The following is a 24,747-nucleotide window of genomic DNA, read 5'->3' on the forward strand; positions in this document are numbered from 1 at the left end:
AAATAGAAATTGGACAGACAGCAGCACGCCTCGATCAGCTTTAGAGGTTAACATGATGGAAAATAGGGTATTGTTGAGAACGTTCTCTCACTTACACATAGCACACACACAGATAGACTGACTGACAGGAGGAGCCAGACCAACACACAAGGGATTCAAAATAGACAAGTCAACTATCAGATAACAGTTGGGGCAGTACTGAGGTGACTGAGGTAAGTGATCATAGAGGCTAAGCAGCACACTGGTAGGGTTGCACCGAAATATCGGCATCGGCCGATACCCATCTTGTTGACAGGCTGATGCTCGTCTGGCATGTTGCTTCAATTCTGCACTAATTAAATGTTAATGGCTATTAAACAAAATGTTAACTGCTGTTAAACAAACTGATATGCGCAGACCCAGTTTCCCTGCCATTAAAGTGCTGTGCAATATTAACAACGAAAATGAAGTGAACAAACTAATAGAAAAATCCCAGAACCGGCATTGATTATCAGCCAAAATATTACTTTTTCAACATCGGCATCGGCACAGAGTTTCACCATCGGTGCCCCCATAAAGTGCACTACAGCTGAGGTGCCGTAATCCTGGGGGCTCTGCTCTCCTGTGAGTCTCTGCTCAGCACTGCTAAAGCTGGTACACTCCCAATGCTGCTGCACCTGTGCTTTGGAGACCTCACCTATGCAATGTAGGCTACAGTAGCTGCGGCCTTATCTTAAAATATCCTATCCAGCTGCATCCATCTTCTGAGGCACCGAGCACTAGAGCAAGATGAGCATTACACACAGAGTTGTAGTCAAAACATTGCAAATCAATGACTCTCCAAGAAGAGGGTAAGAAGAACCCCATTCACTTCTGCACTTTTCCAATAAACTCAATACAACATGTGGCTAATGCCCATTGTTAGACTATTTGTCTTGCATTTTTACACTCAGAGTATGTAAACTGTAATTAGGTCTAAGGTCTGCTGCTCACACTTGTGTCACTCAATGTCGCAAATGTTTAGAATTAGAGTTTCACAGATAACATCACTCGATGTATGACTCAAACTGGTGCACTGGGTGGTGTGGGCTTTGACTGTTTTGCATTGCATACCGTCTTGCTCAAGTGACAGTCAAAGGGAGAATATCTCTTCACAAAGGCGAACAGGTTGGAGGAGACAATCCCAAGGTGTGGTAAAGCTAGCAATCACAATACGACCATAACAATAACCAGACACACGCCACGTTTCTGCAGTTGATTGATGGACCTGTCCATCGAGAAATATTCCACTATTCAATCTCGGTGTGTAAGTAAATATGAAAGAAAAAGCTAATTTTAGAGGACTGCATCGGCAATGCTTCTCACTTTGAGTGCCGCGGCGCCTACAAAGATACACGTAAAGACGGGGGAAAAAAGAGAGGGGTGTAGGGGGGTACGGGACGTGTTCCAGATTAAAAATGAGAAGAGTTGGAGGCCGTCAACAGCTGAGAAAGCAGAGGCATAACTTCAATTAACACTCAGATTCACACGATTTGTCAGCCAGTATGCTGTTCCACATGCTATGGTGAGGATACCTCATTACTCTGGGTGAGCAACCGACAACTGAAGGATCAGAGAACCACTGAGGCAGGGGCCATCGAGAAGAAGCCAAAAGACCAAGACTGAAAAAGGCTTTAGGAAATTCACTTTTCGTGCTCACATTTGGGGGAGGAAAAAAGGTCAAAGATGAACACATTTACATATTAATTTAGCAGACTTTTTTTTTTATTTATCCGAAGCGACTTAGAAAAACAGGATTCATGATACAATGCAGAGAAGACCTTGGGTGACAATAATTCCTAGAAGAATAAATACGATAGTTTGTAAAATAGCCAATGTGAGCAGAATTATCCATAAGCATAATAATCCGTATGGTTTCAACATAAGAATCTGCCCAATGGCCCGAGGCAACCAAAAGAGCATGTCTGTTAAGTCGGCAGGCCAGTTACTGACCTATTTGGGCCTACAGTATGTCAAGTTTTCACCACCACAAGTCATTTCAGTTCACCTGTGATGCAAACTGGTTGAAGCGCAGGCTACTAACAGAAAGAGGGGGTTCAGTACAAGTTAATGATGTAAACAGTGACTGTTCAGGGCCAGCAGAATTACAGGGGGGGCAGTACAAATCAGATGCACTGGCCAGAGGAAAAATCCTACCTTGGACCCAGTCCCTGATGATATCAATGAGGACTTTATATCCGAAAGGTTACTAAAAATGGCATTCAAGGAATTGCAAAATAATCTTCGCATATTTAATGCTCAGGGATGGCACATTTACAAATAAAAAAAGTAGTTACCTACTGTAGGTGAATAAAATAGACTTCATTTTCCATTCTCATTGCTTGATTTTTTTGTTTTCACTTTGGAACATTAAGCAAAGTCTGAAACATTCAATATTGCTTCAACAAAGTCAGGGTCCTATCTTCCATCATCTCTTCTCGGCTTGAGAAATAAACAGTGTGCTGTGCACAGCTATTCTAGGCACGTCTCTGAAGCCATTGTGGCCATTTATTTTGTGGAAAATGCCATTAAGATCCTTAGGTGAGGTAAAGGGCACTTTAAATGGACTCCAAATAGGTGGAAACTGCAGCTTCGGTGGATGGGGTTGAATCTGGTTTATAGAAAATCTCTGGAATTTCAACTCAGTGCAGGGCAGAGAAACACATTTCTGACAGATAGCAGTGAGATGTCAGTCCACAAGCACACTAGACAGAGAAAAAAGGTGGATCGAGACAGATGAGAGAGAGAGGGAGAGGGAGGGAGAGCTATGTGATGTGTGAACGATAGAGAGAAGGAAAGAGGAAGTTTGTGTGCAATATGTGTGAGTGTGTGTGTGCATATGTGTGTGCGTGAGAGATAGCCTACAAAGAACACAGACAATATGACAAAGGAGGGAAATGAGAGAGGAGGCAAAAAGTGATGGATGGTAAAATGAAGATGAAAAAGAACAAGCAGAGAGATGGACAGATAAATGGAAATGGTGAAAAAGGGATGGATCGAGATAGAGATTCCCTCCTGGGATGAGAGAAGAGTAGAACAAGAAGAGAGAGAGAGAGAGAGAGAGAGAGAGAGAGAGAGAGAGAGAGAGAGAGAGCAAGTGGAGGCAGTAATCAGAGATGTCAGCCAGGCTTGCAGCGTCTGTTAGCCACACATCGCACCCTCTTGCAAAGAAAACCTGGCCAGTAGCAAAAACAGTCCTCCTATTCTCTGCACCTCTTAGCTACCAGCCTACTTCTCTTGTTAGGAGCATACACATTTACCGCCAGTCTACAAACACTCCCTCATGAATCAACAGCCATTTTTTTTTAACAGCCGCCAATAAACGCTCCTATACTCAAAAGACCCAAAACAGTAACTAACGTGGTTATACACAAACTTTATGCAGACAGTAGCCTACTCACCGCATTAGAACTTGTGATCATTCAACTGAAACAAACAATTAGTTGCACATTTAAAATAGGCTACTACTACGAAGCAGATCAGCCAGAATGATAAGGTTGAAGAGCCGGGCTTACACCTTACCATCTTGCGCTTTATGTTGTCCGGACTCTCTACAGTGTGTGAGCAACTCGGAGACAGAAATCTCCGGCGTAAAAAGTGCATAGCCTTGTTATAGGCAGCCCATTACCATCTCTCCCAATCGGGGGAGGACTTACATCAGAGAATATAATCAAATTTTAAAACCGATTGCTATGCTGTGTGTAATAAGCCCTACGTTTAACTCAATAGGATGAGTCCAACTCTGCAACATGATGTGCATGGCCTGTGAGAGGACAAGTGACAAGCAAACCCCATGAAACCCCTCCCACAAAGGACAACATACAGAGCTCATGTAGCTCAAGTAATGTGACATAGTTTGTAGGCCTGACTTCCTATTGAGTAAATAGACAATTGTGGCAACCTGGTGGCAACCATGTGATTGCCTATTGAGGAGCTGGATTATCATGCACATCTACAGCATGATAATCCACAGTCACTAATGAGGCCAGAAACTTCACTGCAATGACAGGAGTCATAATCTGCAATAGAAGATGTCACAGACTGAGGCTGAAGAAATGCATCTCACTGTAACTCAACGGACCTCGAACAAAGTTGCCCTGCTCTTGCTCAGAAAGTGTATGTATTTTGAGAAGATATTATTGTTGTCAATTACAGAAATTCAAGATGTCAACGTCTATCGCCCGTTTCTTCTAGGGGTGAAATATAATACAGAATGCATGAAACTTCCTACTAATGTCCATCTGTATCTTTAGCTAAGGGATTTAAGGGATTTTAGGAGCCATTTTCATGGCAGTAAAAAAATCAATAAGAAATTGTCCTGTGCATTTCTCACAAGTGTGTCGGTCAACTTTAAGCTATAACATTAGTTACATGCTTTCACTTTGAGCTGATTTGTATGTGAAAGCCTCGGGGAAGGTTTAATTGTTCAGGTGAGCAATACTTGGAAGTAATGTTAAGCTTACTCAAGCTAGCATTGTCCAGTAACTTAACCCAGTTACCCATCGAAGGACGTGGTGGAGAGTGTGTCTAGAACCACACCAGATACATTAATCCAATTTGTTCAGTGTTAGCAGGAGTGTATTATGGAGTAGCGCTGGCTAACGTAGTAATGTTGACTAACCGTGCTGGAAGTTACCACTTGTTTAGTAACAATACACGGTGATCTAGCCAGCTAACGATCAGACCTCCGGCTGCTGTAAAGTGACTCATGTAAGTTAGCTAACGATAGCTAATATCTAGCTAGTAAGCTAGCTATCAATTTTAAACATTAGAACAGGGCGCCCATGTCGGCGGTAAGTACGATCATTTGAAAACACGGATTCGTTTCATGTGATTACCATTTACGTTACAACTGCCATGTGTGGGTGGTCTGGGTCACAGCGAGCTCGGTAATTAAATAACAGGCAACACAAAAATCAATGACAGTCCAGCACCACTGAAGAACAACACACTATGCCCTTTTAAAAAGAATACAGTTGAAATATCTCCACTGGTGACAAATACATGATCCATTCAACTCATTTCATAAACACTGACGTAAAACAACCTACCCCGATACAACAACGCGATCGAGGCTACGAGAAAGCTCTAGAAAACCTGTGCAAAAGCATTCATATCTGGAAGTTCGGAATTTTCTAAACTTACCAGCGGATCCCTTTTCTTCAGCATCTTCCGTGAAAACCACCGTAGCCACTGACGGCACGGAATGAGGTCAACACGTTTGAGGCGTAAATGGGCGGGACAATGTCTCGAATCAAAATATGAAAAATATTGGAAAAACACGTGAAATATTGGATGTTTTTCACTCGCTAGTTGAGTGTCAGGTTTGAGTGGACTTACTCGGATATCCCTCAATGTCGCTACAGACTATTACACTTGTTACATAAACTACACCCAGCTTCAAACAGTGTAAAAATGTACCCAAACCTGCCTTGCTTGCTATGTCACCCTATCAAATGTTGTCGCACTTGCAGCAATGCGTTGCCACCTGGTGGAGCGAAACGGAATCACGCCGAAAACAGCGAGATTCAGGCAGGTTCTTTTAGGTATATGGTAGGCTACAACGTCCTGTGAACTATCATTTCCATTTATTGGACCCCTAAAAGTGGGTGTCAAAGCAAAAAGTTATGGACGTATGTATGTATGTCTTCGTTAGACTCCTAATCATACTGTCACCCAACTATACATTGTAATGCATTGCACTTGCATGCCACTTTTCCACACTTTATTAATGAATAGTTACAGTGTTGTTTTCGGCTACATTTTCTAGAATATTGGTAAATTATTCACTGAAAATGACCCTGACAATAAACCGGAAAGCTGGATTTTGCACACGGAAGTAAACAGGAAGTGATTTTCATTTTAGCTGTAGCAATTACGCATCAGAAAGGACTGTGGAGAATCGAAGTTGTTTCATTTTACATGCGATTTCCACTTTCGTTTATTTTGTTAGATTTTGCATAATTATGATCTTCCAGTCAAAATGTTAACATGACAAACGCTAACAGCAGCTCATAAAAGCTCGCCGTCGGGACTAGCACAGCATAGCTTCACGCTAACTAGCTAGCATAACACATTGACAGTTATTTTGCTGGACCGCTGGAGACAGTGGTGCCTAGTGCACTGCAACGAAACGCAGGTAAACAACGACTTGCATGTTATTACAATGCGCTGAAATAGTTTTTTGGATTATGGAAACTCGACCATGTTGTTATGTGGTCAGCTTGTGTTACGAGTAGCCTACAGTTTGTGAGTCAGTCATTGTTCTCGTCTGGGCTTCAATGAACATGGAGTCTTGCGTTTGCTAATATGCCTGTCACTTATTTGCTTTGTCTGTGTTCTGTGAGATATCTAGTCTGTTTTGTGACATTTCTAATGTCATGTCATGGTTACTTACCGTCCGAATCTTTTCGAGACCCTCTGTTCTTTACTTAATCGTGGGTTTCTCTTTTGTCAAACATGTTATTGTGTCGTTGCCAGGCAAACATGTTAACCTTAGTGTTGTGAAATACATCATTCCAAGTAGTTCATCCAGCCATTATAAACCGACGTGAAGTATGTAGTCTTTATATGAGAGTCAGAACTAATAGGATGCCCTAATCAGTAGAATTATTTGATTCGAAACTGATGTATTGTCTGTTCTTTAATGTCTCTATAGGACTGTAACTGACCAGGCTGGGTCGGGACTCTTCTAATGCACGATGGGGAACCAGCTCGCTGGGATTGCACCCTCTCAGATCTTGTCTGTTGACAGCTATTTCTCAGACATCCACGACTTTGAATATGACAAGAGTTTGGGCAGCACTAGATTTTTCAAAGTTGCTAGAGCAAAACACAGAGAAGGCCTGGTGGTGGTTAAGGTCTTTGCCATACAGGACCCTTCCTTGCCACTTACCAGCTACAAGCAAGAGTTAGAAGAGCTTAAAATCAGACTGGCCTCTTGTCAGAACTGTCTACCCTTCCAGAAAGCTACGCTGACAGAGAAAGCAGCCATCCTTTTCCGCCAGTATGTCCGTGATAATCTCTATGACCGCATCAGCACACGACCATTTCTGAACAACGTTGAGAAGAGGTGGATTGCCTTCCAGATCCTCAATGCCGTGGACCAGGCCCACAAGTCTGGCGTCCGTCATGGCGACATTAAAACTGAGAACGTCATGGTGACCAGCTGGAACTGGGTGCTGCTGACTGACTTTGCGAGCTTCAAGCCCACATACCTGCCAGAGGATAACCCAGCTGACTTCAACTACTTTTTTGATACGTCCAGGAGAAGGACATGTTACATTGCACCAGAGAGATTTGTTGATGGAAGCATGTTTGCCACAGAGAGTGATCAAACCACTCCACTAGTAGACCTCACCAGTAACAGTCAGAGGACAAGAGGGGAGCTCAAGCAGCCCATGGATATATTCTCAGCAGGTGTGATAATCACAGTAGAACTAACTCAAGCTCTATTGAATTGTTTTGTTGAATGTCTCGTTCAAGTTATATTTATCTAACATGGAATTGGATTAGCATTCTGAGTCATCTTTGTTTTTTTTTTTCAGGTTGTGTGATAGCAGAGCTGTTCACCGAGGGTATACCTCTGTTTGACCTCTCTCAGTTGTTAGCCTACCGCAAAGGACTTTTCCAGACAGAACAAGTTCTTATGAAAATTGAGGATCACTACATAAGAGAACTGGTAATGTTCCATATGTACAGTTTTACATTACATTCATTTTTAAATACTGTATGTTCTGAAAGGCTATCAGAGCGGTGTCTGCAGTATTGGTTATGTTAAAGGATAACTTTAATGGAGCTACTGTAAGTTTTGTACAATCCAATGAAAAGACATGCAGCTATTTTGTGTATGGTTGGGGTGAGTGTTTTTGACTGTGTCTAGTGGGTAGTAAATGTGTCTAAACAATGCTGACAGCACTGTTATATGAGGTAAGTCTGTGCAGTTCTTTGTTTAAAAAAAGTCTTGATGGAGGACTTTTACTGCTGATTGTGATTTTATGACTTGTAAAATACCATCTTCTACTACTTTATCATGATTATATGATCACAGGTGGCACAGATGGTCCAACGCGAGCCAGAGAAACGTCTCACAGCCGAAGAGTACTTGAAGCAGCAGCGAGGCAAAGCCTTCCCGGATATCTTTTACACCTTCCTGCAGCCGTACATGGCCCAGTTTGCCAAGGAGACCTTCCAGTCCGCGGACGAGCGCGTGCTCGTGATCCGCAAGGACCTGGAGAACATCCTGCACAACCTCTGCGGAAGCAGCGGCAGCGGCTCGGAGAAGGCCGACCGGCAGGAAAAGGCCTCCCTGGAGCTGGGCAACACCAAAGAGCACGGCCTGGTCATCCTGGTGTCGGTCATCACGTCCTGCCTGCAGACGCTGCGCTCGTGCGACTCCAAGCTGGCGGCGCTGGAGCTGATCCTGCACCTGGCCGTGCGGCTGAGCTCGGAGATCCTGCTGGACCGCATCACGCCCTACCTGCTGCACTTCTGCAACGACCCGGTGCCCCGCGTGAGGGCCGAGGCCGTGCGCACGCTGGCCAAGGTGCTGGCGCTGGTCAAGGAGGTGCCGCGCAACGACGTCAACATCTACCCAGAGTACATCCTGCCTGGCATCGCACACCTGGCCCAGGACGAAGCCACTATTGTCAGGCTCGCATATGCAGGTGCGTAGAAGTTGTTACACAACATGATGCAAAAAGAGCACCGCATGCACATCCAAAAAGCGATTAAAAAAACTGGGTGCTGGACAGACAAGCAAATGTTAAGAGAACAAGTCCGCACACCAGAAAATGCTCCTCAGTTTTTTTGATGGCAAATCACTACGCGTAACGTTTCAGACCCTAGCCCGGTGTCTGATGTGATGACTGATGAAGGGCCAAGGCATGTCGTGATTTGCCATTAAAAAAACGGAGGAGCATTTTCTGGTGTGCGGACCTCTTGTTCTCTTACACTACATGATGGACAAAGGCAGTGGAATAAATTGCACCTTGACTGCATTGAACTTACAGTATATAACATATAAATCTACTGTAGACTGAAATGGTTTTGAGATATGTGTGCAGAGTTTACAAGACAACTCAAGTGACAAAATGACTCCGGCGTTAATGTGGAGCTCTTGTTTTTCGGGTTCCTTTTAAAAATGTATTAGATATAAAGCGAATGAGTCATACGCGTTTGCTTATGTTTCCTCCTCTTCCAGAGAACATTGCACATTTGGCTGAGACCGCACTGCGCTTCCTGGAGCTGGTGCAAGAGAATAATTTAAACGCAGAGCATGACCTGAACGGGGAGGACGTAGAGGAGACCCTGCACCCAAATGAAAACTACGACTCAGGTAATTTACGCGCCTTAGCTCTCTGCTCACAAAGTAATGAAATTACACCAAAACTTGCCTCCGTGGACTATTACTTAATGGGCTTGCTGATTGTTTAACGAGCCATAGTCAGCTGATTTACCGCCTGATGTACCAATGCACTTCCTGCTGTGATTCTCACACATGTTGCCTGCGTGTCTCATCTCCATCGCCCTCCCAATCCCCCAGAGCTCCAGGCCCTTCATGAGATGGTGCAACAGAAGGTGGTCACCCTGTTGAGTGACCCCGAAAACATCGTCAAGCAGACGCTGATGGAGAATGGCATCACACGCCTCTGCGTGTTCTTCGGCCGGCAGAAGGCCAACGATGTGCTGCTCTCTCACATGATCACCTTCCTCAATGACAAGAATGATTGGCACCTGCGAGGAGCCTTCTTTGACAGCATCGTTGGTGAGCGCTCCCAACTGTTGTTCTGAGGATGACAGAACTATGTACTGTACTTACTTACTAGCCGGCAAACCAGTTTCCTGTTTGTTGACATGGCTGTCAACAAGCACCTGAAGATGAGTGCTTTAGTTGTACCAAAACGTAAAAAATACAGTGTACGCAAGTCTTAATGTCCATGGGCGGCTCTTAGGAGCACTGCCGTGTGTCGCTCGGCTTCAAGTTGTTCTGGAAGCTAAAATCGCTTTTATCTTTTTCCTAAAAAAACTAGCCTAGTCCAGTGACACGTTTACAGGTGCTTGTTGACTGTGATGTCAACAAACAGTAACTGGTTTGCCGACTTCAAGTAAACTGTTGCATAGGGCCCATATGTAGTTGCTATCAAACAAACAAAAAAAAGAGAGACTCATTTACATTACAACTTTAATTATGGTATGGCACTCAGTCCAGTCAGTTGCTATTGTCTTTTTTCATCCAGATCCAGCTTTTATGAGAAACTAACTAGATGTGCACAGATTGTGCTGAATATTACATAAACGCATCCACCCACACACTCTGGCTTTAGAGTGACTCCTAGGGACAGGCTTAGACAGGCCTTTCTTGCTTAAGAAATCAATGAATATCAATGACTTTTGCAGTGAGTTGCTACCATGTATCATCCACCCTGTGTATTGAAGACTTGCAATGCAACGAGAGAAACAATAGAATGAATACTTAATATAAGATATGGCATGTCCATTGATTTTAAATGTAGCAATGACCAATACAGTACTACCTATAGATATTATGTTCTTTTTTTGTCTTCCCTGTTGGAGTATCAGCCCTCTTATTACCCTTTCTTGTCCTTTTTCTTCTCGTTAACCCTCCCAACCTCTCCCCTCTCTCGATAAGTATGGCTCTCTCTCACCCTGTTTTCCTTTTTTGTACTTTTGCTCAGTTCATATCTCTCTCTCTCTCTCTCTCTCTCTCCCTCCCTTTCCCTTTCGTTCTCTTCTGTATTCTCTCCATCTCTCCTCCCCGTTGTCCTGCTCTGCTTTCTCTTATCCCCTGTGGAGGGACTCTATTTTGAGAGGGACCAGCGTTTACAGGAGCATGGTATATCTCACCATGGATCCCTCCCTGTTTCTTGTGTTAAAGGTCTAGCCTTACACATCCTTCCTGTTCCTTTGCCTTTTTTTCTCTTTGCACTCCCCCTTTTGTTAACTGTGGTCCCCTGACTTTTGCCCTCATTGTTCTGCGAGGGAAAAGTCTCATAGGATTGCCCCCCCCCCCCCCTCCTTTCAGTCAGAGTTCCTTAAAGGAACACGGCAACTTCAGCTTAGTTCACCCAGAGTTCGATAAGAGGGTACATACTGCAGTGCAAGCAGGAAAGCTGCTGTTTCTCATTTTACATGGTTATGTCTGAGTGGTAAATAGACCAATGAGAACATTTGAGTTGTTAGGAAGTCTGTTTAGTCACTTTTTTGGAGCAATAGTCTAACTGGTTGAACAGTAATTTCCTATGCTTTAGCCGCATTGTGTATAAGCCGCAGGATAGTGTTTTATGCAAGTTAAAAGAAACAAATCCATATGAATACCATATGAACTGCCCCTGTATATTTAACCTCATATCTGAAGAAATTTTGCAAAATCAAATGTATAAGCCGTGACTAATAGTTATTGTAAGAAATTACGGTAGTGCTAAACTGGGCCAACAAGGAGTTGTCAGACTGGGTTAATGCAGGCACAGAGAAGGAAAGGGAATGTATCCACTCATCTAACTGTAGGGTAGCTAACAAATAAGCTAATTTACCATTTAGTTTCCGTGTTCCTCTAAAAACATCAGAGGATAGATTCAGAGGAGCTGACTAACCCAATCCAATGTTCCCTGCCTCTCTCTCTGACTCTCAGTGCCCAGCACTTAACATCATCAGACCCCGTGCCTCAACCTCAATTCAGGCATGCCTGTGGCCGTTTAAGATTTGAAAATAGATCATCATATATTGAGTTTATGCAATGGATATGAATGTTTTTGATTACTTCAAGCATTTTTCTTGTTTTCTGCTGTGTAATGCCTCTTGTCCCCGCTCTCCCCCCTCCCTCCCCCCCAGGTGTTGCAGCCTACGTGGGCTGGCAGAGTTCGTCCATCCTGAAGCCTCTCCTGCAGCAGGGCCTGAGCGACGCCGAGGAGTTTGTCATCTACAAGGCCCTCAACGCCCTCACCTGCATGTGCCAGCTGGGCCTGCTGCAGAAGCCGCACATCTACGAGTTTGTCTGCGACATCGGTGAGGAAAACAAAGAGACGAGCACAAGGATTGCTTTTGCCCTTTTCAGAAGTGTATGTTGTTCCCTAGTCAGTGAATGCTCCAAGGTTGACTTTGGACCGTTGTTGCAAATTGCAAATAGAGCAGTAGATTGCTTTATGACTACACTGTGTAGCGCAGCATTCATGGGAGTTTCTAAACTCAAAAACATACAACTTTAAACACTCATTCACACACACACACACACACACACACAGAAACGATAAAATCACACAGCTCAGTAAGATATGCATTAAATTAATCCAAAGACATCAATGTACATTCAAGGACACATACTGTACCGATGATATGCATTGATTTTTATCTATATGTTAGTGTAACATTCCATGTTCTGAGCTTGACCTCTGCTTTCCTCTGCCAGCACCTTTCCTGTGTCATCCCAACCTATGGATCCGTTATGGGGCTGTGGGCTTCATCACAGTGGTGGCTCAGCACCTGAACATAGCCGATGTCTACTGCAAACTGATGCCCCATCTCACACCTTTCATTACCCAGCCCATCATACAGGTAGCACTTCCACCTCGTTTTGAGATCAGATGGGGCTGCCATATTGTACAAACAGTTAGCAGGGTTCTCGCGGGTCATGGAATTTCTGGAAAAATTGGGAATTTTGTTGGAGCACTCTACGATTTACATGCCAAAATACATGAATAGAAATATATTTCCACAAATATCTCCAGAATTGGTGTTTATTATCTGGTTATTACCTTAACTGCTGGCTTGAGCAGCCCAGCTTTGTTTATTCAATGGCCATTTATCCATCCCGCCCTAAAAAAGTAAATTCTTCAACATTACACGGCTGCTCTGAAATCATTGGTCAGTATTGTACCTTTCATTATATAGTATTTCCCTCACGGGATCAAAAAAGTATATATTCTATAGTAAGTCATGGAAATTCAGGCTTTTATCAGAGAAAGTCAGGGAATTTACAATAGACTTCACCTTTGATGGACATATTATGGGTAGTCAGGGTCCCTGGATAAAAGTGGCTCTGGTCTCCTAAGTAGCGTCTCCTAAGCAAGCATAAACATAAACACTGCTGATAAACACAGTGCTCATGACTCACAGTGCAGAAGAGTAATATGTTGTTTATTCTCTGGTGCGGTCCACATGGTGCCGTGTCAGATCGACAAGGAGATCGTGCTCCTGAGCGTGCTGAAGGAGCCAGTGAGTCGCTCCATCTTCGACTACGCGCTGCGCTCCAAAGACATCGGCAGCCTCTTCCGCCACCTGCTGCTGCGGCAGAAGAAGCGCAACGGCATGATCCCCGAGTGCCCCATCCCTGAGGACCCAGCTATCGCTCAGCTGCTGAAAAAGCTCCTGTCACAGGTTTGATCAGTGTTTTTTTTTTTTCTCTCTCTCTCTTTCTTTAATACAGTGATGGAGGGTGTTGTTTGTTTGGAGAAATGTTTTGGGCTTTGAAGTAAGCAAAAGCTTACGTAAGAGACCACAGATTTCTACTCAAGAAGACGTAGCCTACTGTTTATGGGCTGGCTTACCATCACAAGTTCTGTTTTTGTTTTTGTTTTTGTAGGGAATGACTGAGGCTGAAGAGGACAAGCTCCTTGCTCTTAAAGACTTCATGCTAAAGTCGAACAAAGCCAAGGCCAATATTGTGGACCAGAGTCACTTGAGTGACAGCACCCAGAGCGGCATTATTGACCTGGGGACCCTGGGCATCACGGGCCGCCAGGTGGACCTTGTGAAACCCAAACTGGAGTCAGAAGACAAGAGAGGTGTGTGTGGTGCCAATGACTTATTCCACATCGATTGTGCCCCTACGACATGGTTAACATAGTTTAGTAAAATAAACATACATTTGAATTGATTTGAAACACAATGGTACTGTTTTAAAAGAACTTGCTAAGGTTCATTTGGAAAATGACACTAAGAAAACATATCTCTGTTTTTATCTAAAGTTGACCTCTGTGTTTACGTTGTACTTATTGAAGAAGTAGAATAATTGTTAGAGAGTGCAGGTGGTGCTGTTGAAGGATATTGTATGTATTTGTTTGTTGAGTTGAGCCATTTCATTTTCTAATTTACAGCGGATCTCATCAACCCTTCCTCTGGTATATCAATGTAGTGATTTAGTTCCTTAATAGCATGGTGTTCATTTGTTGTTACTGGTTTTCGGATAAAGTAAGCAATATGAACCAATTTTAGATCATCAAACCACATTTCTATTCTAACATCTCAAACGATTCAGTTTGTGCCCTTTAACAATATTTGACTAGCCCTCGGATAGTGGAAGCTGCATCCTGTTAACTGCATGAGTTTTATTACTAGATACTAAATGATATGCTGAGCGTGAACACAGATGATGTATCTCTAGGAGTAGCAATAGGAGATGTGTTCAGGTCGTTTCCTGCAGTGTAAATGGCTGCTAACGGCACCCTTTTGTTGCAGTTGGTATGTTACAGTCGCATGGAAGTGTCCTGCTGGAATGTTGGACTGCTGCTGGTGACTGGACTAATGAAATTGCTTACAGTCATTTCCTGTGTATTAGCCGCATTGTGTATTAGCCGCAGGATAGCGCTTTATGCTAGTTAAAAAAAAAAATAAAACCATATCAATACCATATTAACTGCCCCCTGTGCATAAAGCTCAAAGCAATTTAGCAAAATCAATGCATAAGCCGGCTAATAGTTGGGAAATTGCGATACCCACTTAATAGTCTCTGTAGAACTAGATGCATTTCCCTGTAGTTTGGCTCCCAACCCCAATGTGGCATAAAGTGCACTAATTAAAATAACTTCAAGTTAAGTTGAATAAGTTAAAATAAAGATATGGGCAGTTTGTGACGTTAAATGTAAAAAAATAGTGACATTTTGAGGTGCATTTTTATGTCTCATGACCCTGTACTGCTTTGGTAGTGAGTGCCACAGAACAAAGCAGACGTTTAAAACCACAAAAAAGTAACAACTCAAAGAATACTTACCGAAAGTTCAGATATAGTATTGTGGCATGAGATTGAATAATAAAGGAATGGGTTCTGTGGTATAGATCAGCTTTCACTGTCCTTTACACACTTTGTGCTGTTTTGAGTATAGATCGTGTAATGTGTTACCAGGTGTCTCAGATGCATTCAAAAGTCATGAAATTGTTATTTTAATTCTATAGTAGATAAGATATGTGGGAGATAAATATAGAATGATGTCTTAGCAAAACAAAAAGACCCCAGTCAACAAAACAAAATGACTGCTAACAGTACTGTCCTTGTATTTTTCCACAAGCCCGGAAACACACAAAGCAGGACTCCAACGTGAACGAGGAGTGGAAGAGCATGTTTGGATCCTTGGAACCTCCGACCTCAGCTCCTGCGCCACCCACGGTATGTTTGGGTTTTGTTCCAGCTGAACGTCAGGCAGCTGGACCCGTGGCCTCACCAGGACCTAGTGCTTAGGTGCTGTTGGTTGTACAATAGCGTCGCTTCTTAGCCCTGGTTGATTTATGTAAGAGATAGCGGTCGGCCGCCTTGGGTGTTCTGTTATACACCAAGGAACTACAATACACGCCAGGGAGGTTCCTCAGCCTGTGTGCATTAATTCCGTCTAACAGGACACCTCAAAAAGCCGTTGTCCCGCTTACCGGTTGACACACTCCAGGCAATAATCATGCCTTTATAGCACGCAAAGGAAACAAGCAGTTCTGTTTGAAAAGAAGCCGACTTGTTCAGTTTGTTGTACGACTTCTTCTTCAACTTCTTTGGTCCTAAACAGCGATAGCACAGACAGTTAACTTGTTTACAGTTGATTCCATTGTTGCAAAGCCTGTTTCCAGGCTCAACTGTTGTCCTACCGTGGTTGATATAGTTGCCATTCTACTTCTTCTCCCCGAGTGATAGCCCATCATAATCACCTGATGCATGCTAGTAATATTCTCTTCTCTTCTCTTCTCTTCTCTTCTCTTCTCTTCTCTTCTCTTCTCTTCTCTTCTCTTCTCTTCTCTTCTCTTCTCTTCTCTTCTCTTCTCTTCTCTTCTCTTCTCCTTTTCTTCACCTCCATTCAGTCTCCATATGGTTCCCCTTTGGTTCTCTGCTCCCCTTCTGCTTGGTTCTGCTTGGTGCAGTTGTTGTTTAGCAGTTGCCACAATATTTATTCGTTCAACAATGGTTAGCATATTTTGATGATGTACAAATAAATTTGTGTTGAATGTTTATTTAAAAAACAAGGATACTGGAAGAAGAACTTGCTTCTAACTTGTTTGATGTTGAGCCATATGACCTCATCAATACTTCTTCTGGTATATCAATGTGGTGATTTAAATGTCTTAAGTGCAACTGTTGCCATGGTCTTTGAAACAAGCAGTAATAAGCAATCATAAAGCCATTTGTCCATTCTTTTCTCAAAGGATTCCATGTGTGCCTTTTAATGAGCCTTGAATTATCCTCTTCACTTGGGTTATTGCACTAAATAACCTTGTTCTGCGCTTGCATGCAAAGAGAGTTTGACAATGTGCAAGTTTGTTTGGAATTGTTTGGTATATCAGATGGTCAGGGCCCACCCAAGCTAGCATGACCTCACAAACACTGCATGAACTTGCAACTCCTCAGATTGGGTGCTAAGAGGCTAGAAGCCATCGGTGTTAGCGCCTGTTGCCAGCTTGTCTCTTTCGACAGTTCCGTCAGGGTGGTTTACATACTGTACCTTCTGTACAGCTGCTATACCAGCTGACTACCATTACAGTAACTTCCCGTATACTGTATAAACCGCATTGTGTATAAGCCACAGGACAGTGTTTTATGCAAGTTAAAAGAAACAAAACCATATTAACACCATATTAACTGCTCCCCTGTATTAACCTCATAGCTTAAGAAATTTAGCTAAATGAATGTATGAGCCGCGGCTAATAGTCTGGAAATTACGGTACACTATTGCACTGAATGATTCCACCAACTTGTTTTTGTAATCTGTGTTAAAGCTGACCGAGGGCAGCCAGCCCAGGAAGTCCACGGCGCCCCCTGCTGTTCAGGTGGCCCAGTCGGTGGGCGGCACGTCCACGTACCAGCGGCGGCTGACCACGTGCAAGGCGGAGCTGCAGCAGCTGGTGCAGCAGAAGAGGGAGCAGTGCTCGGCCGAGCGCATGGCCAAGCAGATGATGGAGAGCGCCGAGTGGGAGAGCAGGCCGCCGCCGCCAGGTAAGCCCACCGCTCACTCCGCACCACACCTCTCCACACCTCACAGCATTAAACATTTATTATTTAGTACCCGCCGCCGCCAGGTAAGCCCACCGCTCACTCCGCACTGTGCACACCTCACAGCATTACGTGTTTTACATTTATCATTCAGTACCCCTTTAACCAGGGGCGTCACTAGACCCCTTTTACTGGGGCACGTACCCCACTATTGAAATGTTGTGCCCCAGTAAATAAGTTCAGGTTTTTAACTAGCCTCTTTGGCAGCAGATTATTATTATTATTATTATTATTATTATTACCGTATAATTATTATTATTATTATTATTATCATCATCATCATTAGACAGGACTGTGCCCCAATAGAGTTCTGGGTCTATTGACACCACTACTTTCAACCCTGATTGCTATTGCTAATTGCTAAACCTTTATATTGTTAAATGTGCCACACAAATAACAGAAATACAGGCAGATGTGTCCATTACAACTACTGTATGTGCTTCACCTGGACAACATTCATGTTATCCTACAGTATATCATCTAGTCACTTGAACGACCAAACAGCGGATATAAGAATAATCAGATGACGAGTGCACACAGTATCCATCGAGACAATCATTACTACTACTACTGGGATTAAAGATCACAGGAACTGCACTCGAATTCAGGAGTGGGACAGGACATTTACGATGCCAAAACAGATCATCATATATGATGTAATGGCTTTGATGGTTTCTGACATTTTCGGGCACAGAATTGTTCCTTGCTTTAAGCCCTGTTATTATTACTTGCCCTCATTTCCCGACTAATAAACTGGATGAGAATGGGTGATTAACTCATCACCCACACTTTGAGTATCGCCTTGAGAAAACTTTTTACATCACATGATAAACATCACCATTAATCATCTGGTCAAGGACACACAGTCTGGCTGGCTGGGCTCCATTCTAGACATATAAACAAAAGTGTCGTGGCACACTCGGAACTTAAAGAATTTTTTATTCCAACATTTCGGCTTACGCCTTCATCAGGGTCATCAAATGACCCTGATGAAGGCGTAAGCCGAAATGTTGGAATAAAAAATTCTTTAAGTTCCGAGTGTGCCACGACACTTTTGTTTATAGTTAACCTGTACCGCCGTGAGCACCTCACAAGGTGTGCGTTTACTCATTCAAACGACTCCATTCTAGACAACCATCGCCACTGAGGAGCCACATATCTTCTCCTACCAGTTATTCTAACGCACACAATGCTCGTCATGATGTGTTGCCGATCTGGTTTGTCGTTTGTCACAGGGTGGCACCCCAAAGGCTTGCTGGTGGCTCACCTACATGAGCACAAGTCCGCGGTGAACCGCATCCGCGTCTCCGACGAGCACTCCATCTTCGCCACCTGCTCCAACGATGGCACTGTCAAGATCTGGGACAGCCAGAAGATGGAGGGAAAGACCACCACGACCAGGTACAGCAGAACCACCGCGTCAAGAAACATCGGGCTGGACTTAAAGGAACACGCCACCGTTTTCATATTAAACTACGTTAATCCCTTAGCTAAGACAAGTTGATACATATGTATCAACTCATCTTAGTAAATTAAATAACGTAGTTTAATATGAAAAAACATGAGTCATGACCATGAGCATCGGTCAACGTTAAGAGTAGATACAGTAATTTCCTGTGTGTTACATTGTAGCTGCATTGTGTATAAACAGCAGGACAGAGTTTTTTGCTAATTTAAAAAGAAATGTGTAAAACCTTGGTAGTCGGGAGATTAAAGTATTCAGAATTCAGGGAATAGTCAAACTGACTTTCTCTGTAACAGAAAGGATATGAAATATGAGACTGCTAGATGAATTTGATCAATTGCACTGTACTATGCTACACCCTGCATAGTGAACAGCATTGCTTTATGAGGAGAGTTACTGAGACTATGCAAATGATTTGGATTTCAGGTCTGTGCTGACCTACTCCCGGATCGGGGGACACGTGAAGACCCTGACGTTCTGCCAGGGCTCCCATTACCTGGCCGTAGCCTCAGACAATGGATCTATTCAGCTGCTGGCCATCGAGGCCAATAAACCCCCCAAATCACCGAAGGTGCAACCTTTTCAGACCAGGTGGGTGCGTTTGATGAGTCACTTTCAGGATTCCCAGGCGCCATGGAATTTCTGGAATATCATGGAATTTTGGAAAAGGCTATTCCAGACATGGAATGTCAGGGAATTTAGTCATTTTTGGTGCAAAGTCACGGAATATCAAGGAATTTTGTTGTAGCTGTTTAAAATGTACTTGCCAAAATACATGAATACAACACATATCTCCATGCAGAATTGGTGTATATCTGGCTATTAGCTTTACTGGTGTTGAGTAGCCCATACTGTATATTCATCTCCCCTTCTTGAACGCCACACAGCTACTCTGAAACCATTGGTCAGTATATTGCAACGTTCATTATACTGTATAGTAAGTCATGGACATTCCGTTTTTTTGTTAAGGAATGTCAAGGAAAAGTAGTGGAATTTGTATTTGACTTTGAGTGGGAAGCCTGCCATTATGATTTGGACACTACAGTATGTTATAATGTTCATCTGTAAATGGGTTGCGTGTACATTTTGTCTTACACCAGATTGTTTGGCATGCTCTTTTGTTGTTAACGCTTTCTGAAAGTGGACAAATCCAGCTGCGCCCAGCTGTTGTGCGTGTCATCCATTCTCAGACTAGCCAGGCATAAACATTACATCTGTCTTTCTTTTAACTTAGACGGGGCAAGTTTATTTATATAGGACATTTCATACACAGTGGTAATTCAATGTGCTTTATGTAAACACAAGCAAAGAGTACATGAAAGCATAGAAGAGCAGTAGTTTAAAAATGTTAAGTAAAGTACATCAAATAGAATAGTTAAAATACATAATAAGACACCACAGCATCATTAATAGATAGAGTGGAACACAGCAAATTATTGGAACACAGGCAAGAGGCAACATACCATCTGTTTAGTCATATCTCCAGTTAGGCTGTTGTATCAAATTTAGCTATTGTCCAGCTAACCCAAACAAAGCCTGAAAATCCTCAGACAGTCTCTCAACAAGTTGTTATTATTACTATGACTGTTCACCCTCAATTATCAACACACTTAAGCTGAAGCTCTCCCAGATCAGCACGTCTGAGACTAACATTTTGTATTTCAGTGTTGAGCTCACTGTTGACCTCGAGTAAAACTATCTTGCTATTGTATCAACATAAAATAGCTAGAGGCTTTCCTACCAGTTGATGGTTAGCCAGTAATGATAGATCACTAGTAATGTTGGATAAAATGGATAAAATAAATAAAGGTGATGGGCTACAAATTAAATGATAAAAAAAAGTCTACCCACAGGCAAAATCGAAACTATGTACATGACCAATGTACCAGTCACTCTCCTGTGACCTGCTCTGTTATCAAGCTGTGTTTGTTAACTTCTCCAGGTTCCTAGACCAAAAGGATGACGGTTGTGTGGTGGACGTGCACCACTTTAACTCGGGGGCTCAGTCGGTGCTGGCGTACGCCACCGTGAACGGCTCCCTGGTGGGCTGGGACCTGCGCAGCAACAGCAACGCCTGGACGCTCCGCCACGACCTCCGCCTGGGCCTCATCACCTCCTTTGCTGTGGACATGCACCAGTGCTGGCTGAGTGTGGGTGAGTGTCCTGGCCTGGGGCTGCATTACCCCCGCTAAGGAGGTTATGTTTTCATCTGCGTTTGTTTGTCTGTTTGTTAGCAAGATAACTCCAAAAAGTTATGGATGGATTTTGGTGAAATGTTCAGGAAAGGTCTGAAATGACCCAAGGAAGAAACTATTAAGAGTGATCCGTATCACCGTCTTGATCCAGGAGGTGGTTATGTTTTCGCTTGGCGGAAGTCTGCGCTCTCGGAGTGTTTGTCTAGTTTACAGGGGGGCTTTCTTGCGTCCATTAGTACTCCTGCAATCTGTCCTTACAACGTTCAAAACAAAACCTTAGCTTTAGGCATCCCATGTCTTTGAGTTGTTTTGCCGATGCCTCAGGAATGGTTGGTTATTGTTGGAAATTAGTGGTTAATCATCTTAATTTTAGTTTAATCTGTAACTGTCATCATGGCCCATCCATCTGACAATGTTTAATTGTTTTAAAAAAAAAATTAAATTGAAATGGAAAAATCCTCTTTTTCCCCTTTCCTCTTCCACTCCCAGGCACCAGTAACGGCACCATGGCTTGCTGGGACATGAGGTTCCAGCTGCCCATATCTAACCACTCCCACCCGGCAAGAGCACGAATCAGGCGGCTGCTCATGCACCCTCTCTACCAGTCCTCTGTCATAGCAGGTATGTACATCTGCCTTTCGTGTCTAACACAGCACTATGTCCTAACCGGACGGGATGTGAGGGAACATTAGCAATAGAATCTGTTTAATTTTTTTCATGGTTTTCAATTGGAGTGTCCTGACTGCAGCGACGCGTACGCAACGTTTTGAGAGAACTTTTGTCGGACGCCCCGTTTCTATTTCCTTTAAAAGAGAAATATGGAAACCTGTGACTCAATAGAAGGGCATATTTAACTGATTCAGTGTAGACAGACAACATTGACAGTCGCTCGCTTGGATATGATAGGACATGCTGTAACCGTTAAACTGGAAAGCAAAGCAGTGCTGTGTAGCGCACAGAAGTTTAAGAATTTCCTTTTAAAAAAATGTTTTTTAAAAAAGTATATTTCTGGGCTTTTATGTCTTTAATCAGGCAGCATAGTATAGAGTGACAGGAAGTGAGTAGGGGAGAGAGTTGGGGTGGGATCCGGAAAGGACCAAGGGGCGGGAATCGAACCCGGTTCGCCGTTGCGCGGTACAGGTGCCCCAGCCAGTCGCGCCACGGCTGGGGCCAAGAATTTCCTTTTTGTCACTCTGCTATTTTCAACAAGAAATATGATTTTAAAGTATTCATTGTGGAAAGAAAGCATTGAATACTACACAATTGTCACTCACTCGGATGCGGTTAAGATGCCATGTCAGCCATCGCTTCTAGTCACTGTTGACTCTTTTTTTTTTTTTTTTTCTTAGCCGTCCAAGGAAACAACGAAGTGTCCATGTGGGACATGGAGACCGGAGACAGGAAGTTCACTCTCTGGGCCAGCTCAGCTCCCCCGCTCTCTGAGATGCAGGTACTGTGTGTCCCTCCTCCCCTTCCCTTGAGCCTGGGGAAAGTGTCTCTTTAATCCATCCGCCTATCTGCCGATCATTGGCCATGTCACGGAACACAATACATGACCACTCTAATGACTTGTGTGCTTGTACTCAGAGCACTTTATAACACAGTCTCTGCACTCTTATACAATGTACTGTATGATGGCCATCATACATCACTGAAAAGCTGAGATTCCAGGCTTTCAGAAAATATATGGTAGCCTTTGCCACCTTTTCGGTAACGACCAACCCCTCTGGCTCACAGACTATCTTTCTGGTGTCCCTCTCGGTCTCCTCACTCTCACGTCCTCCATTTTGTTTCGTTGTTGTTTTTTTTCTGTCCTGTGCAGCCGTCTCCCCACAGTGTGCATGGGATCTACTGCAGTCCTGCGGATGGAAACCCCCTGCTGCTGACTGCTGGCTCAGACATGAGAATCAGGTTCTGGTCTAATCACATCATTACTGTATATATCATCTCCACAGTGTTCTCAAAACTATGAGCTCAGTGTTTTGTGTAGAAGCTTTCAGCATGACAGGCATCTTTTCAACAGAGAGATTTTATGGATATCCATTGGTAATGATCTGTGTCATCTTCCAATTAGGTTCTGTACTACGTAAAAAAAAGTCTTGTTTGTACAGTCTCATTCCTTCCTTGCTTTGTAACTGTACACATCGTCTTAATCTTTAGCGTTGTAATACAATTGAATGTCTGCAGAATATCATGTTGTTATTGTAGATGTACTCAACAGAAAGTGTAGTTACACCTGTTGTCAAGTGACCCCTCTACATAATGATCATTTCTTTGTATGAGTCATTAGTTCTGTCTCATGATGGGGTTTGTTGTGATTGGCAGGTTCTGGGACTTGGCCTACCCTGAGAGGTCCTACATCGTTGCAGGAGGGGCTCACGACTCGCTTCACTGCCCTTCGGTGTTCTACAACCGCAAGATCATCGAGGGCACAGAAGTGGTTCAGGTCAGACTTTTCCTTCCTGTTTAATATTTGAGAACAGTCGGTGACATGAAATGGAGACAAAAATAGACCTCTCTCTCTCTCTCTCTCTCTCTCTCTCTATCTCATGTACACATACGCGCTATAGGAAATCCACAGTAAGCAGAAAAGCGGGTCGACTGAGGACGCCCCTCGCCGAGGCCCTGAATCGCTTCCCGTGGGTCATCATGACATCATCACTGACATCGCCACCTTCCAGACCACACAGGGCTTCATCGTCACCTCATCCAGAGACGGAATAGTCAAAGTTTGGAAATGAGAGTTCCGATGACAGATGCCCATTCCCAGCTCAGCTCGCTCGGTCACCTCAGTTAGTGCTGTAGAGGCTACTGTACCTGTACATTATGTGTGTAAAGTCAATTAATATAATGTAAGCTCTTAGGATCCATTTTAAGAAAAAAAAAAAAGTGCTAATTTTGTCTGCGGTGTGAGCAATTTCACAACAATCATGAATTATTAGTGTCACAAAATGGAGAAACAAAAAACATGTCAGCACATATTTAAAATGATCTGTGTAAATTGTGAATGTTAATGTGTGGCTATGGAGTTTGATGTCACTGAATATGCAAAACTGACCTTTTTATTTTGGAGGGTGTTCTTGCGCAGGTTTGCTTATTTTGGTTAACTGCTTGTGACGAAACAATAGTAAATGTGGCAGTAATTAGATTCATGCTAACCCTTGAATTGGCCACTTCAGACAGCACCATCTGAAACCATAACCTCAATATTCTGTAAATATGATTTTCCAAGCACCTACAGTACATAGGTCATCATGTCAATGGTAAATAAACAACCTGTGATGGCACCATGTGGCGTCAGTTTGCTTATTACCATAATTTCCCGACTATTAGCTGCGGCTTATACATTGATTTTGCAAAATTTCTTCAGCTATGAGGTTAATACAGGGCGGCAGTTAATATGGTGTTAATATGGTTTTGTTTCTTTTAACTAGCATAAAACAGTGTCCTGTGGCTTATACACAATGCGGCTTATACACAATGCGGGAAATTACTGTATAGCCTTATGGGGGAACCTCTTGGCATTCTGCAACAGGTAAATGAAATAATTCTGTCAGTCTTTTAAACTTTTGAACATTCCTTGTATTTATTTTCCATGAAAATTAAGTGCATTGACAATATTTGTTCATCTTAATATTCTACAGCAGGTAAATGAAACAGTTCAGTCTTTTGTCCTTCATGTCATTTCTTACCATATATTTATTTACCATAATGTGTATTCGCAACATTTCTTATAATATTTAACAGTTATCTAAAAATATGCAACTTTCTAAATGCATCTTGATGATAAGATTCCAGGAAAATCATTC

General features: G+C 43.1%; 2 protein-coding genes across 4 annotated transcripts in view; one reads left to right on the forward strand and one right to left on the reverse strand.

The window, feature by feature from the left end:
• atp2c1 (ATPase secretory pathway Ca2+ transporting 1) overlaps positions 1-5,329 on the reverse strand; it is a 47,424-nt gene extending 42,095 nt beyond the window's left edge. The window contains exon 1 of one of the 2 annotated variants that reach the window (XM_062538269.1): positions 5,164-5,329. In XM_062538269.1, coding sequence (XP_062394253.1) covers positions 5,164-5,187 — 24 coding nt within the window. In that variant the 5' untranslated portion in view covers positions 5,188-5,329. The other variant, XM_062538270.1, reaches the window with a different exon arrangement.
• On the forward strand, positions 105-24,225 carry pik3r4 (phosphoinositide-3-kinase, regulatory subunit 4). Of its 2 annotated transcripts, XM_062538265.1 has the most exons (22): positions 105-212; positions 3,748-4,134; positions 6,677-7,437; positions 7,566-7,699; positions 8,069-8,684; positions 9,221-9,355; positions 9,563-9,784; positions 11,869-12,042; positions 12,443-12,588; positions 13,207-13,410; positions 13,616-13,817; positions 14,130-14,153; positions 15,318-15,415; positions 17,005-17,221; positions 18,514-18,679; positions 19,170-19,334; positions 20,686-20,897; positions 21,428-21,559; positions 22,288-22,388; positions 22,761-22,849; positions 23,264-23,384; positions 23,509-24,225. In XM_062538265.1, exons 3-22 carry the CDS (start codon positions 6,720-6,722, stop codon positions 23,677-23,679), a joined length of 4,047 nt encoding a protein of 1,348 aa, XP_062394249.1. In that variant the 5' UTR covers positions 105-212; positions 3,748-4,134; positions 6,677-6,719; the 3' UTR covers positions 23,680-24,225. The 2 variants fall into 2 exon arrangements, with proteins under 2 accessions (XP_062394249.1, XP_062394251.1); XM_062538267.1 differs by lacking the exons at positions 105-212; positions 3,748-4,134; positions 14,130-14,153 and adding an exon at positions 5,880-6,157.
• The last annotated feature ends 522 nt before the right edge of the window (positions 24,226-24,747 follow it).

Source organism: Sardina pilchardus, chromosome 6 (assembly GCF_963854185.1).
Source record: "Sardina pilchardus chromosome 6, fSarPil1.1, whole genome shotgun sequence".
Classification (NCBI taxonomy): Eukaryota; Metazoa; Chordata; class Actinopteri; order Clupeiformes; family Clupeidae; genus Sardina; species Sardina pilchardus.